Source organism: Brassica napus, unplaced genomic scaffold (assembly GCF_020379485.1).
Source record: "Brassica napus cultivar Da-Ae unplaced genomic scaffold, Da-Ae ScsIHWf_738;HRSCAF=1070, whole genome shotgun sequence".
Taxonomy (NCBI): domain Eukaryota; kingdom Viridiplantae; phylum Streptophyta; class Magnoliopsida; order Brassicales; family Brassicaceae; genus Brassica; species Brassica napus.
In genome coordinates this window covers 16093-29971 of record NW_026016789.1, presented here as the reverse complement: position 1 = coordinate 29971, position 13879 = coordinate 16093, and the positions used below count along the sequence as shown (strand labels likewise).

The 13879-nt window shown below is 32.8% G+C and overlaps 2 protein-coding genes across 2 annotated transcripts; one reads left to right on the top strand and one right to left on the bottom strand.

Annotated features, from left to right (window-relative positions):
* Positions 1-119: 119 nt before the first annotated feature.
* On the bottom strand, positions 120-2467 carry LOC125605302 (phenylacetaldehyde reductase-like). Its single transcript, XM_048775171.1, has 5 exons — positions 1558-2467; positions 1019-1380; positions 767-929; positions 507-693; positions 120-402 (listed from the first exon to the last, which is right to left on the bottom strand). The coding sequence occupies exons 1-5, from the start codon at positions 1676-1678 to the stop codon at positions 258-260; spliced, it is 978 nt and encodes a 325-aa protein (XP_048631128.1). The 5' UTR covers positions 1679-2467; the 3' UTR covers positions 120-257.
* Positions 2468-5416: 2949 nt separating this feature from the next.
* Positions 5417-7504, top strand: LOC106416671 (protein PIN-LIKES 6-like). The gene is made up of 8 exons (XM_013857587.3): positions 5417-5727; positions 5819-5898; positions 5999-6123; positions 6201-6322; positions 6402-6689; positions 6780-6880; positions 6945-6997; positions 7093-7504. The coding sequence occupies exons 1-8, from the start codon at positions 5536-5538 to the stop codon at positions 7401-7403; spliced, it is 1272 nt and encodes a 423-aa protein (XP_013713041.1). The 5' UTR covers positions 5417-5535; the 3' UTR covers positions 7404-7504.
* The last annotated feature ends 6375 nt before the right edge of the window (positions 7505-13879 follow it).

Genomic DNA, 13879 nt, shown 5'->3' with positions numbered 1-13879 from the left:
GTGTTAATTAGATGTAGACCCTAAGAAGTTGTGCTAAGATTAGATGCACAAGATAAATGTAATGAATTTGATTATTTGCTATAGCATATTGTAACACTTCAAAAAGGAAACATCCTGCAAATATCAGACTCAAATGATGCAAAAAAGTGTCCACAATATCATAGGCAACACACTCCACATTTGAATTTAAAAAAATCCACAAACAAATGAAAATAAAAATCTGGTTCTGGTTTGAGTTTTTTCTTTGGTGATGAAACTCAGAATCTGATGAACCCTTTGTCTTGCAAACTCTCTACTGTCTCCTTTATGCTAACCTCCAATGGCACAAACTCAACCCCAAGAGACTCTGCTTTCTCTTTAGACACTTTGTATGTTGGAATATATATCTTTTCATCAGCACACCTGCAATATATAAAAATATTAGATGGATTCTTTTTAAAGATCTTAACCATTTCTATAAAGAAAAACAGAGTTGCTCTGTTTCTGACATTCAAAGAAAGACTTACTTCTCAGGGAGTTGGAAATCAGGGTAAAGATCATGTAAAATGTTAACAACTTCAGAGTAATGAGCAACTCTCTCCACTAAACAGTATCTTCCATTAGCAGTTGGATTCTCAAACGCTTGAATGTGAGCGTTAGCTACATCTTTAACGTTAACCCACCCGAATGTCGCATTAGGAAACGTCTGTGCTCCTGAAAATGCAAATCAAAGTTGAGTCTAAGTACATGTATTAAATCAAACCAATGCTGTATCTTTTCTCTTTACCTTTGATCAAGCTTAGAACTGCGGCGGCACTGGTGTTGAGCGTTGGCTGTAAAAGAGGACCGATCACCATTGCTGCATTTATCGAAACCAACTGTAAATCGTTCTCTTTGGCAAATTTCCACGCTGCGTTTTCAGCTAATGTCTTGGATAGTACATACCATAGCTTTTACAAAAAGAAAATCAGAAAAAAAAAAAAAACAGAATGATAACTTGAAGATCACGCTAACAGAAGTTATTTTCTATTTTTTTTACCTTGGCAGCTCTGCAATATTCAGGATCGGCGAACCAAGTTTCATCAACAATGGTTTCGGGTGTTCGAGGCATACCATTGAAAGCAACAGATGCTATAGATGAGGTTAGGACGACTCTCTTAACAGAGGGAGTCTTCAAGCAAGTGCTTAGAACATTGATTGTTCCTTTCACCGCTGGATCAAGTAACTCAGCCTGAGGATCTTTGACATCGTGATAGAATGGTGATGCGGTGTGGAAAACTCCTTGGCAACCATCGATCGCTGAATCGAAAGAGCCTTCTTCTAACAAGTTTGCTTTGAACAGTTGAAGCCTTTCCTTTGCACCTTCTAATGCAAGCAAATGCTCTGTTTTCCTCGGATCATCTGTATCATTGAACCATATATAACCAATCTATGAATCTTGAATCATCCGAAAACTATTAGATCTAAAGATCTCTATATCATTTCCCATTCCTTCAAAATTTCATTAATAATCAATCATGAAGATGACTAGATCTGTTTGTATCGCGATGAGATTGAATAGAGAGTAACGAGACGGACTTGGATCGCGGACAGAGGCTTTAACGGTATAGCCCCGGAGAAGGAGAAGCTTAACGATCCACGAAGCGATGTAACCTGAAGCTCCCGTCACACATACCGTCTTCTCTTCTTCGCTGCTCATTCTTCTTTCAGATCTTCTCAACTATCTCTCTTTTTCTGTGTGTTTGAAATGTTCAAAACAGAACAGAGGATTTTTTTCTGTTTTATTTATTTGTTCGGTTTTAAGCGCGCCATTTTTGGGAAAGTTCGTTAAGAGTTTTCAACGGGATTTAATCTCGTCCGTACGTTTATTAATAAGCTAAAAAACCATACGCTTTCTGGTGAATATGAAGAGCAGCAACAAATCTCACGTGTTTTAGATGTACTTCTGCTGTTGCAATCATTTTGAGCTTACAATATAACAATCATTTTTCAGATTATGAGTTTTACTTGCTGAAGAATTAGCTTATCTCAGATGAGTTCCATCAACACTTTCTTCTTGACTTCAGGGACTTGTCGCTAGTTGTTTATCAGTTTTGGCTAGTAGAGCTTTTTCAGCTGTGCCTTGATCGACTAGGTAGACTAATTATGCATGTTGCACTCTCTCATTATGTTCTATTTTTTTCAGACGGCTCTCATGATGATATATAGACTACTTGTTGCTTAAAGATCGCACATATCGAGACAGCTGTTCTCTGTTCTGCTAGAAACCGGTCTTAATCATGCCTTATATTACTATGTACAACTTAGTCACGACAACCTGTTAGCCTGCAATCAACTTTTACGGCTAAATGACAAACTTGCATTTTGTTGTAGGTTGAGTTGGTCCTGTTGTTCACGCATCTAACCATATCACAACTCAGGTGATCTTTCGTGATCTTTTGGATATCAACTAGTCAACTACCATTTATTATTTCAACATTTTAATAGATTTTCCCCTACCATTATTATTATATGATTTGAGTATTTATAACAGGATGGGTCCAAAGGACAAGCTCACCTATTCATCTTAAAATCTTATTAGAGCAACCTCATCCCTCATGTATCTCAACTCAGTTTCTGTACAAAACAAAATAATTATTTGATAATATTTTACTTATTTATTTAAATCAAAATGATTTTTAAAACTTTGAACCATTTATAAAATGCCATGTGTAATAGATGGTATTTCAGAGTATCTGAAATGATATATTCTCCTGTGTTTCTGTCATATTTTTCATATTTTATTTTTTGAAAAACATTGCTGAGATACCCTATGGATATTAGCAATGGGCATGCTTTTAGATACCCGCTAAAATGTTTTTTGAAAAACTCAAAGACTGGAATTTAAAATATACTATATGTATCTATTTGATATTTATGGATTTAAGAAAGATATGTCAATCTTGCTAATTTTTAAGCATTAGTCTGATCAATTAGCTGATAAATCCTCTTTACAAGTTACTGTTTTAGGTTAGGGATGAGTTTAATTATTCAGTTTAGTCTTAATTATTTGGGTTTTTTAATCTTCAAAAATAGGTCATTATCTTTTCGATTTAAATAATTTGTTTTTTTGGTTATATATAAAATTACTATAAACATATAAAAACAATTAAAACATTCAATTGTAAATTATAAAACACTTAAATAGTCATTGATTTAAATCTGAATGAATACTTTAATAGCAATGACGAAATTTGATATATTGGACTAAATGATGAGTCAAATTTTTAATATTTTGATAACATTTTTCCATGTTTGGTGGAGGTCTAGCATATAAAAATTAATTAAAAAAAGTTTAAGATAAAATTTAAAAAACGTTGCATTTTCATATTAGTTGTCCTAATTAAGTGATAGTTTCAGTAGGTTATGCTTTGAACCATGCCTGATTATACTTATTTTATTTCTGTGTCAATAATATATGTGCATTAGAATGTGATCCATAAATTTTTAGATAGATTAACACATGCTAATTTACTATTTATATTTATTGATGCTTGATAAAGAAATTTTGGCCATATAGAGAATTTTATATTTATGTCTTTCTAACAGTCTTATCTTTAAAATGGTCAAAAAAGAATTTTATATAAAGGAAAAAAGAAAAAGATTTTTGAACACGTATCCTTTTATATTTATGTCTTTGTAACAGTCTTATCTTATAATTGTATTTTGGGAGGTTTTCTTACATGTTCATTTTTTTTACATATTATATATTTTTGTTTATTTATTTCTTTCTTCACCATCTTTAAACGTGTTTCTCTTTCCCTTGCCTCTTGATAAGGATTAAGTCTAGATTTTCTTATAGTCTAATTGCAAGTTCAATAGTTGTTGTAATATAAGAGAGGTGTCGATCCAACCAAAGATGATTCTAATCACTAAGAATGAAAAACCATCACTTAATTGAAGCAAATAAGAGTCATTGTGATTAACTTACTAATCAATAACTCAAACAAGATCCAATTCAAATGAAAACAACTCGGACTACTCAAGAATAAGCAAGTTTTCAATCAAGTATAAACCTATGGGTATATGTAAATTGATATAAAGCAATAAGATTCCAAGTCAGAGTGTAAAGCAAACAATCAATAAGCTTCCATAGATCTAGAACACTTAGATTAATTCATTTCCATGATAGAAACTTCTATGTAATGAAGTATTAAACATTAAATCACTTTGGTTTAATACAATCAAACATGCATTTGAATAAGTCTACTTACCATCTTGAAATCCATTTGGTTAATCATGCAAGAGGAAAACTAAGTTCATTCAATCATTTTAACAAACATATCCGTTGCATAAAATAGCTTAGAGTCTAGATGAAAGTGATCAAAACTAATCTAGCATTAAGAGCATTTATCAAGCATGGAAACAATTAAATCTGAAAATAAACACTTTAACTATTTACTAATCACTACTTAACCATAGATTCAAAATGTATCTACTCACTAATCTTCATGGATAACATTAAACTCATAAAAAATTAAGACTAATCATGTTTAAAAAGCAAAAAGACCACTAAATACTCAAGTTCAAAAGACAAAGAGTATAAAATGATAAAGATTTGATCTTTCGCTAAAATGACATTTGTCGTAAGGAGATTTCTCCTTGAAAGATACTATATCTATTTGATCTTTATGAAGATTTACACTCCCTTATCTAAGAGATGTCAATCTTGTTGATTTCTAAGGCTTAATTTCATAGCTTCTGTCTTGTTGATTTTTAAAATGTTGCTTAAAATGTAGTATTATTTGTTCTATTTAAACAATTTGGTTCTTTGATTTTATATAAACATATTTAAAATATTTAAGTTTGTAAATTTTCAATTTATTTAAATATGCGTTAGATAATTCAATTTAGAATGGATTAAATATTTTATAATTTAATATTAGAATAAAGTTGGGAAATTTTGGTTTGAAATTTGTTTAATTAGGGCATATCCAACCGTAAGTTTTGAATGGAGCATTTCAAAAATAAAATAATTAAATAAAACAAAAACTGATTAAAAGAAAAGCTGATCAGGAACTCGTTTTTTGTTTTAGCTACTGAGAGAACCTTAATAAACCAGTGTGTATATAAAATAATAATAATATTATATATTTAAGAAATTTTTGGGCTTTTAACCAATTTTGTAAAAAAATCACCAATAAGTGTTGTTAAAGAAAAAAAACACTAGAATAAATAAGGTTCATGAATGCCCCCACATTATTTTTGGGAACTTTTAAACTTCTTGGCTTTTTGTGTAAAGTAACTAGAAAAGGGAACAGAATAAATAATTAATTGAATTGGACCTTTTGGGCTAGGAAAGGGAAATGAGTAACTTTAAAAAGGAACACGTGGCAAAGGGAAAGAGAATCTTTCGCGAGAGAGGTCTTTTGATTCCCCTCTCTCTCTCTCTCTCATACAATCATCATTACAAACAAACTACTCATCAGTTCTCTGATTTGTCTTCCGTCTCCAGATTTCTCTCAGATTCCGACCCAAGTCAACTCGTCGCTGCTTTTTTCTTTGGTTTTTGTAGGAATGATAACGCGGATCCTCTCCGATCTCATGGATATGCCAACGGCGGTTGCTGCGGGTGAATCGGTACTGGGTACAATCAAGATCGCTGTGATGCCAATAGCTAAAGTGTTCACCATGTGCTTCTTGGGTCTTCTCATGGCCTCCAAGTACGTCAACATCTTGCCTCCCTCCGGAAGAAAACTCTTGAACGGGGTAAACCTTTCTTTCTTTCTTTCTCCACTGTTTGCTTCTCTCTCTCTCTCTTTCTCTCAACAAGTGTGTGTCATGTTATGTAATATTACAGTTGGTCTTCACGCTTCTTCTGCCATGCTTGATCTTTTCCCAGCTCGGACAAGCCGTCACTCTCCACAAGATGCTTCAGTGGTTTTGTTTCTTTTCCTCAAGTCTCTTTCTATAGGGTCCATCCATTAAAGGCTTATTCTTTTGACTTTTCTTTTTGTTTAATTCTTTTGATTTGTTTCAGGTGGTTCATTCCGGTTAACGTTGTTCTTGGTACAATCTCAGGGTCGTTAATAGGCTTCCTTGTTGCTACCATTATTCGGCCTCCTTACCCTTATTTCAAGTTCACAATCATACAAATCGGAGTTGGTTAGAACCCTTGTCTGATCTGCTCTGCTCTGTCCTCTGTCGCTAGTAATCTCAGTTTACGTGCCTTTTGTTTTCAGGTAACATTGGTAATGTCCCTCTTGTGTTACTAGCGGCTCTATGTAGGGACAAATCCAACCCTTTTGGTGACTCTGAAAAATGTAGCATTGATGGCACTGCCTATATCTCTTTTGGTCAATGGGTACGCTTTTCAACATGTAGCATTCATGTCACTTTCCATGATATATCATTCAGGGACTTTAATAAACTATTAATTTTAGGTTGGTGCCATCATCCTCTACACATATGTGTACCAGATGTTTACTCCTCCCCCTGAAGGTTTTGACGGAGAAGAAGAAAATCTACCTTTGAAAAACGCTGCTTCTCCAGACCAAGTCCCCTTGCTTACTCAGAACTATCCCAAGGACACTCCACCCGCTCAAGCTCGCCTCCCTGTACAGAGCGCCGAACCTAGAGAAAGAGAGGATTCAAAGATTACACACATCTTTGTTTACCTCTATGAGAAGTTGAAACTAAAGCAAATCATCCAACCTGCAATAATTGCTTCTGTAAGTATCTCTTGCCTGTACTATTCTGACAATCTGATGAAACATTTACTATGTAACTAAAAAAGACAAGTTTTATTTCTTTACTTCCAGATTCTTGCCATGATACTTGGTGCAATACCTTTCACAAAGAAGTTGATATTCACAAACAATTCACCTCTTTTCTTCTTCACAGACAGTTGCATGATTCTTGGGTAAGTACACTCTTTATTTGTCTTCTTCGAATCAATACGTTGATATAACTTTTAAAAACTTTAGGGACGCCATGATACCGTGCATCTTGCTGGCACTTGGTGGCAATCTCATCAACGGTAAGGATGGCTCCTCTCTCATATCCATATATAGACATTTGTTTTGAGCCCATCTTATTGGAACAAGAAACTTTCTTGTATAAAACATTTTACAGGACCAGGAAGTTCTAAACTTGGTTTCAAGACAACAGCGGCGATTATAGTTGGACGGTTGGTGTTGGTGCCACCAGCAGGGCTAGGGATAGTGACATTAGCAGACAAACTTGGGTTCCTTCCAGCTGGTGACAAGATGTTTAGGTTTGTGTTACTTCTACAGCACACAATGCCTACCTCTGTGCTCTCAGGTGCTGTTGCCAACCTTAGAGGATGTGGAAGGGAGTCAGCTGCTGTGCTCTTCTGGGTTCACATCTTTGCCATCTTCTCAATGACCGGATGGATGGTATTGTATATCAACATACTCTTCTAGATTCTTTATCTTATTTTTTTTTTCTCTTTCTTGCGTAGTGCCATATGAGCTGAGCGACCTTCCTCTTGTTTGCTCTGAATAAATCAAAGTATATTATAGTTTCTGACCTGTGCTTAAAACGGTTTAAACTAACATGTGCAAACAACACAAGGTCAATATCCATTAGATGAAACAGAAACAAAAACTCAAGCATCATCAGCTGTCAGGAAAACAGCATCCATCTTCTGGTCCTGCTCTCCCTTTGGTTGTGAGAGTTTACAATATCCCTCCTCTGTGGGTTGCTTAGCCACATTGCCAAAACAAACTCCCAGGCCAGACTCACTAGTGCAGCAGCTAGAAACAGCCATCTTCCTCTCCTAACTCTGCTCACACTAGAGAAGGATCTAAAATAAAGAATAAATATTTTGACAATTTAAAAGTTCAAAAAATATATATTTTGACAATTTGTAATATAACTGAATAATAATTATATATAGTTCAAAGAATAATTTACTATACAAATTTAATTTAAATTAATAGATAAAAATATTGTGAAATATAATTATAAATATTAGCAAAATCTATGTAATTAGTTAATGTTGATAATTAATTATTTACAGATGTGTTTCTAGATTAAATTAAAATTTATACGATTAAATTCACTGGTACTTCATAGTTCATATGCAGGTTTTAGATTTAACTTGATAGTGATAACATACTTTTAATATATCTGATATAAAATAATTATTATTATTACGATGATTAATGTTTTCTAAACATTTATGACATTTCACTCTCCGTTTAATTCTTCTTCACTCCTACTAATTTGTTCTTCATCATTATTTTGCTCATTTGTACTAGTTAGAAACTTAAAACCTAGTAAGGTTTAAGCTTCTCGACGTTCTCCTCAGAAAAATAACAAATCGGACAGCGGAAAAAAGCTTGGTTAGACGACGTGGGAATAACGATCCGTGAAACGTCTGTGTTACGGCGACTCTTTGAAACGGACCGTTACCGTTACCATTATACCAAGAATTAGTTGAACCGGCTGAAGACCTAACCAAAATTTCTGCAACATCTTTCTACGTACCGAATCAATGAATATGAACTTTAGCATCGCAGTTTCTAAAATGCTAAAAAAAAAAAAACTCTTCGAGCCCTTTGAGTCAAATACATTATATGAATTTTGAAATTTATAGATCCTACTATATAAAAGGAGCTAAATCCTAGTTTCCTAAGCCTTGCCACATGAACAAAATAATCAGAACCAACCATTATGCCATGTCATTCTGGACTGGACTTTAAAAAAAAAACCAACCATTAAAATATGTGAAGAGTCACGGTGTAACCCGGTTCAACTCCAGTTACATCATAATAAAACAATGCATGCATTGATTGTTGATTATTAGGCTTCTAGCTACCACATCTTTGCCATCCTAAATCAAAATCGATTTCTACAACTTTAACTTGCCCCATACTTAATATTCTTATAGCTGGTAAAAATTTTAATTTAGGAAATCGTTATATTTCATGCCAAAAATGCCTACTGTTTTCATTGAAAATTAAATAACATATATTCTACCATTAGGATCAAGAACTCTAAAATAACTCTAAAAAAACCACCACCGCCAACCATTCAAGATTTTGTGTAAATCAATATTTGAAAGTCACAATTTTGTCAATTTCTTGGCGTAAGTGATATGTTTAAGAGTTGGATAGTTAAGTCCATATGCGGTTGGGAACGTGGGGTTTGGCTCACGTTCCACTGTTTATTTTCAATTGTTTTAATAATAGATTCATATTGATAATCTGTGCGAACAAACGTATAAGATTTTAGTTGGTTAAGATTAAACATAGACCGACAATCTTCCGTCTTTAGCTATTGGTCTCCGCCAAAAAATTTTGATTTAATATAATAGTTCCTGCCTGCTAAGCTACTACAATTGTAGTTCACTTCTATCGGTCATATAAAATATTTAGTTTTTTTTTGGCTTTATAAGATTTTAGTTTGTAATTAATCTCATGGTTCGATTTTATCCATTGGGACTTTTTTCACTATGTTTTATTATCAAACCATTTCACTTTGCCTAACATTTAAATATTCTTTCCTTTGTTTAAGGATTGATTGTTCCTCAATACCATGGTCAAACCAACCGCCAAAAATCCTTCGCTTATGGGAGGTATTTTGAATTTACAAGTACATTTTTGAATCAAAAACATTATTAGTATTGATATATTAATTTAATACTTTAATCCAAAACTTTAATAAAACATATAAAATACAAATTATGTTTTATATATATTTATTTTTTATATATTTTTGACTATTTACATCTTATTAAATTTGAAGTGCACAAAAAAAGGAAAAGTTACATCTTATTTGATAAGATTCCAAATATGTAAATGAAATGCTACGTTTTGATTTTTGTTTATTGCTACGAAACTTTTTAAAACTTGGGAAAAGGTAAAAATACAGACGACATGCCCGGCCACTCCTTTTCCCCCGGTTTGCAAGAATCTAATTGAGTTGCTTAATATTTGTTCCAAATTAATATATAGTCTCATCATAATCATAAATTAATAATCTATCTCTATATAATTTTATATAAGTACTAAATAATGATATTTTTATTCATTTTATAGTTACAAAACTCTAATAAAACAAATATAAACATTATTAGTAAAATATGTTTTTTATTTAAAAATACAAATTATGAAAGAAACCACAATTAGTTTTTAATAAAAAAACCATGCTCCCAACTGTATCAACAGATTCGTCATTCACCCTTAGAAGACACATATAGAAATAATTAAATACTTTGGCAAAAAAAAAATATTTTTGTGATGAAGATTCTTAGATGATGATCGTTTTCTATACAAACATGCGGCACCTCTTCACCGTTGTTTTAATCCCAGAAAAACGCGTAGAAATCTATTAACACAAATATTAACATACTTTAATTAAATATATAATCCGCATGGAGCATGGACACCGGCTCTAGTAACTACAATGATATCTTGTGACAAAAAAATAAAATAACTACAATGATATATTTGCGGTATACTTTTAGTGGGTGTGGTTGGGTATGTGTTTGTTCGCCATTGACGAAGAAAGAGTGTTAAGATTCGAAACGTTTTGAGATACCAAGGAGAGCGTAAGAGAAAATGAAATTTGAATTAATGGCATATTGGGCTTTAATAAACCCCATCTATTATGTCGGACCGTTGAAGGCGAAGTTTAATCTTACGCTTTTACCCCGAGTCGTGAAAAATGCAGGACCGTCAGTATCCAACGGATCTCAAATCGATTCGGTTTGGAAAATGTATCCGTTAGATAATCATTACTGACAAAGATGCAGTGTATCCGTTAGAAAATCAACACAGTAATCAACACAATAATAACACAAGTGTTCCAAGGAGTTGACATCTCAGCATTTTCGAACTCCACAACATGTCAATTAATGAAAAAATTTGGAATGCCAATCGAAACATTTCAATTTAACAAGTCATTTTTAGTTTTGACACATCATCGATTATCAATTTACTTATAATTGACTAGCTCTTTCACATTATTTGTTTAGTCAAAATGGAATCAATTTCAAAAATGATAGTTTCCAAAGCGTTTATATAGAGAGTCATTTCTATACTTTTCTCTTTTTCAGTCATATAGAATCCACAAATCGTGCAATGGTGATTGCTTTCATAGTTAGGGCATGCTCTAGCCAGTCCATGATACCCCATCTTACGTTATGTCAAATTTCTTCGTAGCTTTTTTCCAAGGGATGCCTCCACAGGTGGATTTTTTATTCAGTTGAATCTCTCGAATGATAAATGATCAAATTTAAGTTTTTTGTGTTTTGTTTTGCTCAGACTTGGGACAACAAGAACAACACGGGTACATTACGAAGCAACAAAATCATCTCACTGGATTCATAGACGATAATGGGAGTTGCTGCTGTTGGTGTTTACAGAGTTAAGAAGACGACATGGCTAAGTTGCTAGAGAGTTCGCTGAGAGAATCGTTACACAATCAAATTACATGAACTGAAAGTAAAACCTGTTTGTCGCTCTATCAATTTGATGTCTTAAGAACACTCTTTTATTTTTGTTTATCCTTGGTGAAAATTAAAAGTGCTATTAAATTATTCTCCCAACTATTTGAACTTTACCTTGTTATGTCTCATTATGTACTTCTAAATCGCATATCATCTGGACTGACGGAAAAAGAGTTGATGAATAAATCTCTTTTGAAGTTCTTAGTCTCACTGTGGTTTAAAAGCTTCTGCTTTTGAAATAATGTTTTGGGTTTGGATAACCAAATTTATAAACTTGGGTGTTCAAGAAATAGTCTTACATTTATGAAAATTAAATAATATAATGATGTTTTATTCCACTTCTTTGTACTTGATTGACAAATAAAAAACACTCGAAAGTTTTAAAGGATTTTTGCAAAATTGACCTACAACTCAAAGTCAAACACAAAACTAATTTTTTTTTTTGGAAATTAGTTATGCCCTATTCACCCCACAAGTTCATATAATTCACGAATATGCCATCAATTTTTTTTTTTTTTTCGAAAATGACATTTTTACTCTCTCACCTTCATCATCTTCAAGTAATTACAAGATTGACATTGTCATCAATACCCTAACCACCATGAACAACCAATTTGAAGCTCTTAATGCTCCCAAAATCGATTTACCCTTCTTCTTTCTCCATTCTTATGAACTAAACACAACATCTCACCCAATTTCTCTCCACATTAAGCTAAAAAAAAACCCAAGATTTTGATTCTACATTTTTTTATGGTTCATAGAGTCAAAGAAGCTAACGATTCTAGGTGGGTCACTTTCGTTTAAGATTTTGTGTTCTTGGAGAAGCCTTATGTGTGCTAAGGAAGTTATCTCACCAATTTAAGGTATGAAATCGAGTTTTTTTCCAGATCTGTTCGTCCAGTTGTCTGGTTGTAGATGACTTACCTGAAAGTCGTCTGGTCAACGCAGATGTTATTTTTGCAATTGACTTTGAAATATGTTTTCTGAGACGACTGAAAGTTAAGTCGTCTGATTTTGTTTGGTTACAAAAAAAACTCCAAAGAACCTAGACGACTTACATTTCAGTGGTCATAGGTTAGTTTTGCATTTGACTGAATTATTTCAGAAGTTTGACTTTTCCGGACGACTTACATTTCAGTCGTCTCGTGAAAATTAATATATCAATTTTTTTTTAAACTAGAGGACTTACAATTAAATCGTCATAGGTTAGTTTTGCAATTGAAAAAAAAAAACTTCAATATTTAATTATATATAGACGACTTACAATTCAGTCGTCCGTCAGACGACTTACTGGTAAGTCGTACAGGATACTTCTGAAATAATCTAGTCAAATGCAAAACTAACCTATGACGACTGAAATGTAAGTCGTCTAGCTTTTTGGAGTTTTTTTTTAACCAAACAAAAGTAGACGACTTATTTTTCAGTCGTCTCAAATAACAGATTTCAAAGTCAATTGCAAAAATAACATCTGCGTTGACCAGACGACTTATATTTCAGTCGTTTGGAATACTTAAATTGAAGTCGTCCGCGTCGACCTAAATGGACGACTTCTCTGGAAGTCTACTAGATGACCTCCGTGGATGTCGTCGCGTTAATGTTTAATAAACTTGCATTTTCTCTAAAACTATAAAGACTTTTTAACATTTTCTTGTTAATTCATGTTTATTAATAAATATTTAGGCTACTGAATGAAATTTATAACTTAACTGGTGATATTTATGAGGTTACCAACATTCACGTTAATTAAAGTTTTTAACTGATCCGAGAAGACTTCCATGCGCTAGTTTTTAAGTCTTCTACCCTAGTTTTTGAATAACTTGTATTTTTAAGAGTGATAAGTAACTTCAAGATATTCATATTTACAAAATATGTTCTCTCCCTTAGTTTTACTAAATTTGACTAAGTTTTTCAAATAAAAAATATGATATGCTTTGACTAGTTACTATTGTTTGTTTCCATCTCTTAAGTAGTATTGTTATAAACACTAATGACGATTATTGTTATGAGTTGGAAGAAATGTTAAAATGCTTCTTAAAATGTTTTATCAATATGAAGCTACCAACATTCTTGTTTATTAAGATGAGAAAAAGGCCATTGGAGTTTATTATTGCATATGAGAGATTCAAAGATAAGAAAAAGACTACTGAAGTCTATTATTTCATTGATTTGTAAATGTGTAAACACATTGTTAGCACATGTATTACATCTTGGGAAACATTATTACTGATTTTACAAAAAATTCACAACTGAAAGAGTAGACATGCAATTCACAAAATAGACCACAAACAAAATTATTATAGATCATTCTTCTACAAAGACAAGCTTGGACTCCACTTGATATTGAAGAAGACTTTGTGAGAAGACTTCCAGGAAGTCCAGACGACTTCTAAGAAGTCCAGACGACTTCCAGGAAGTCCAGACGACTTCCAGGAAGTCCAGACG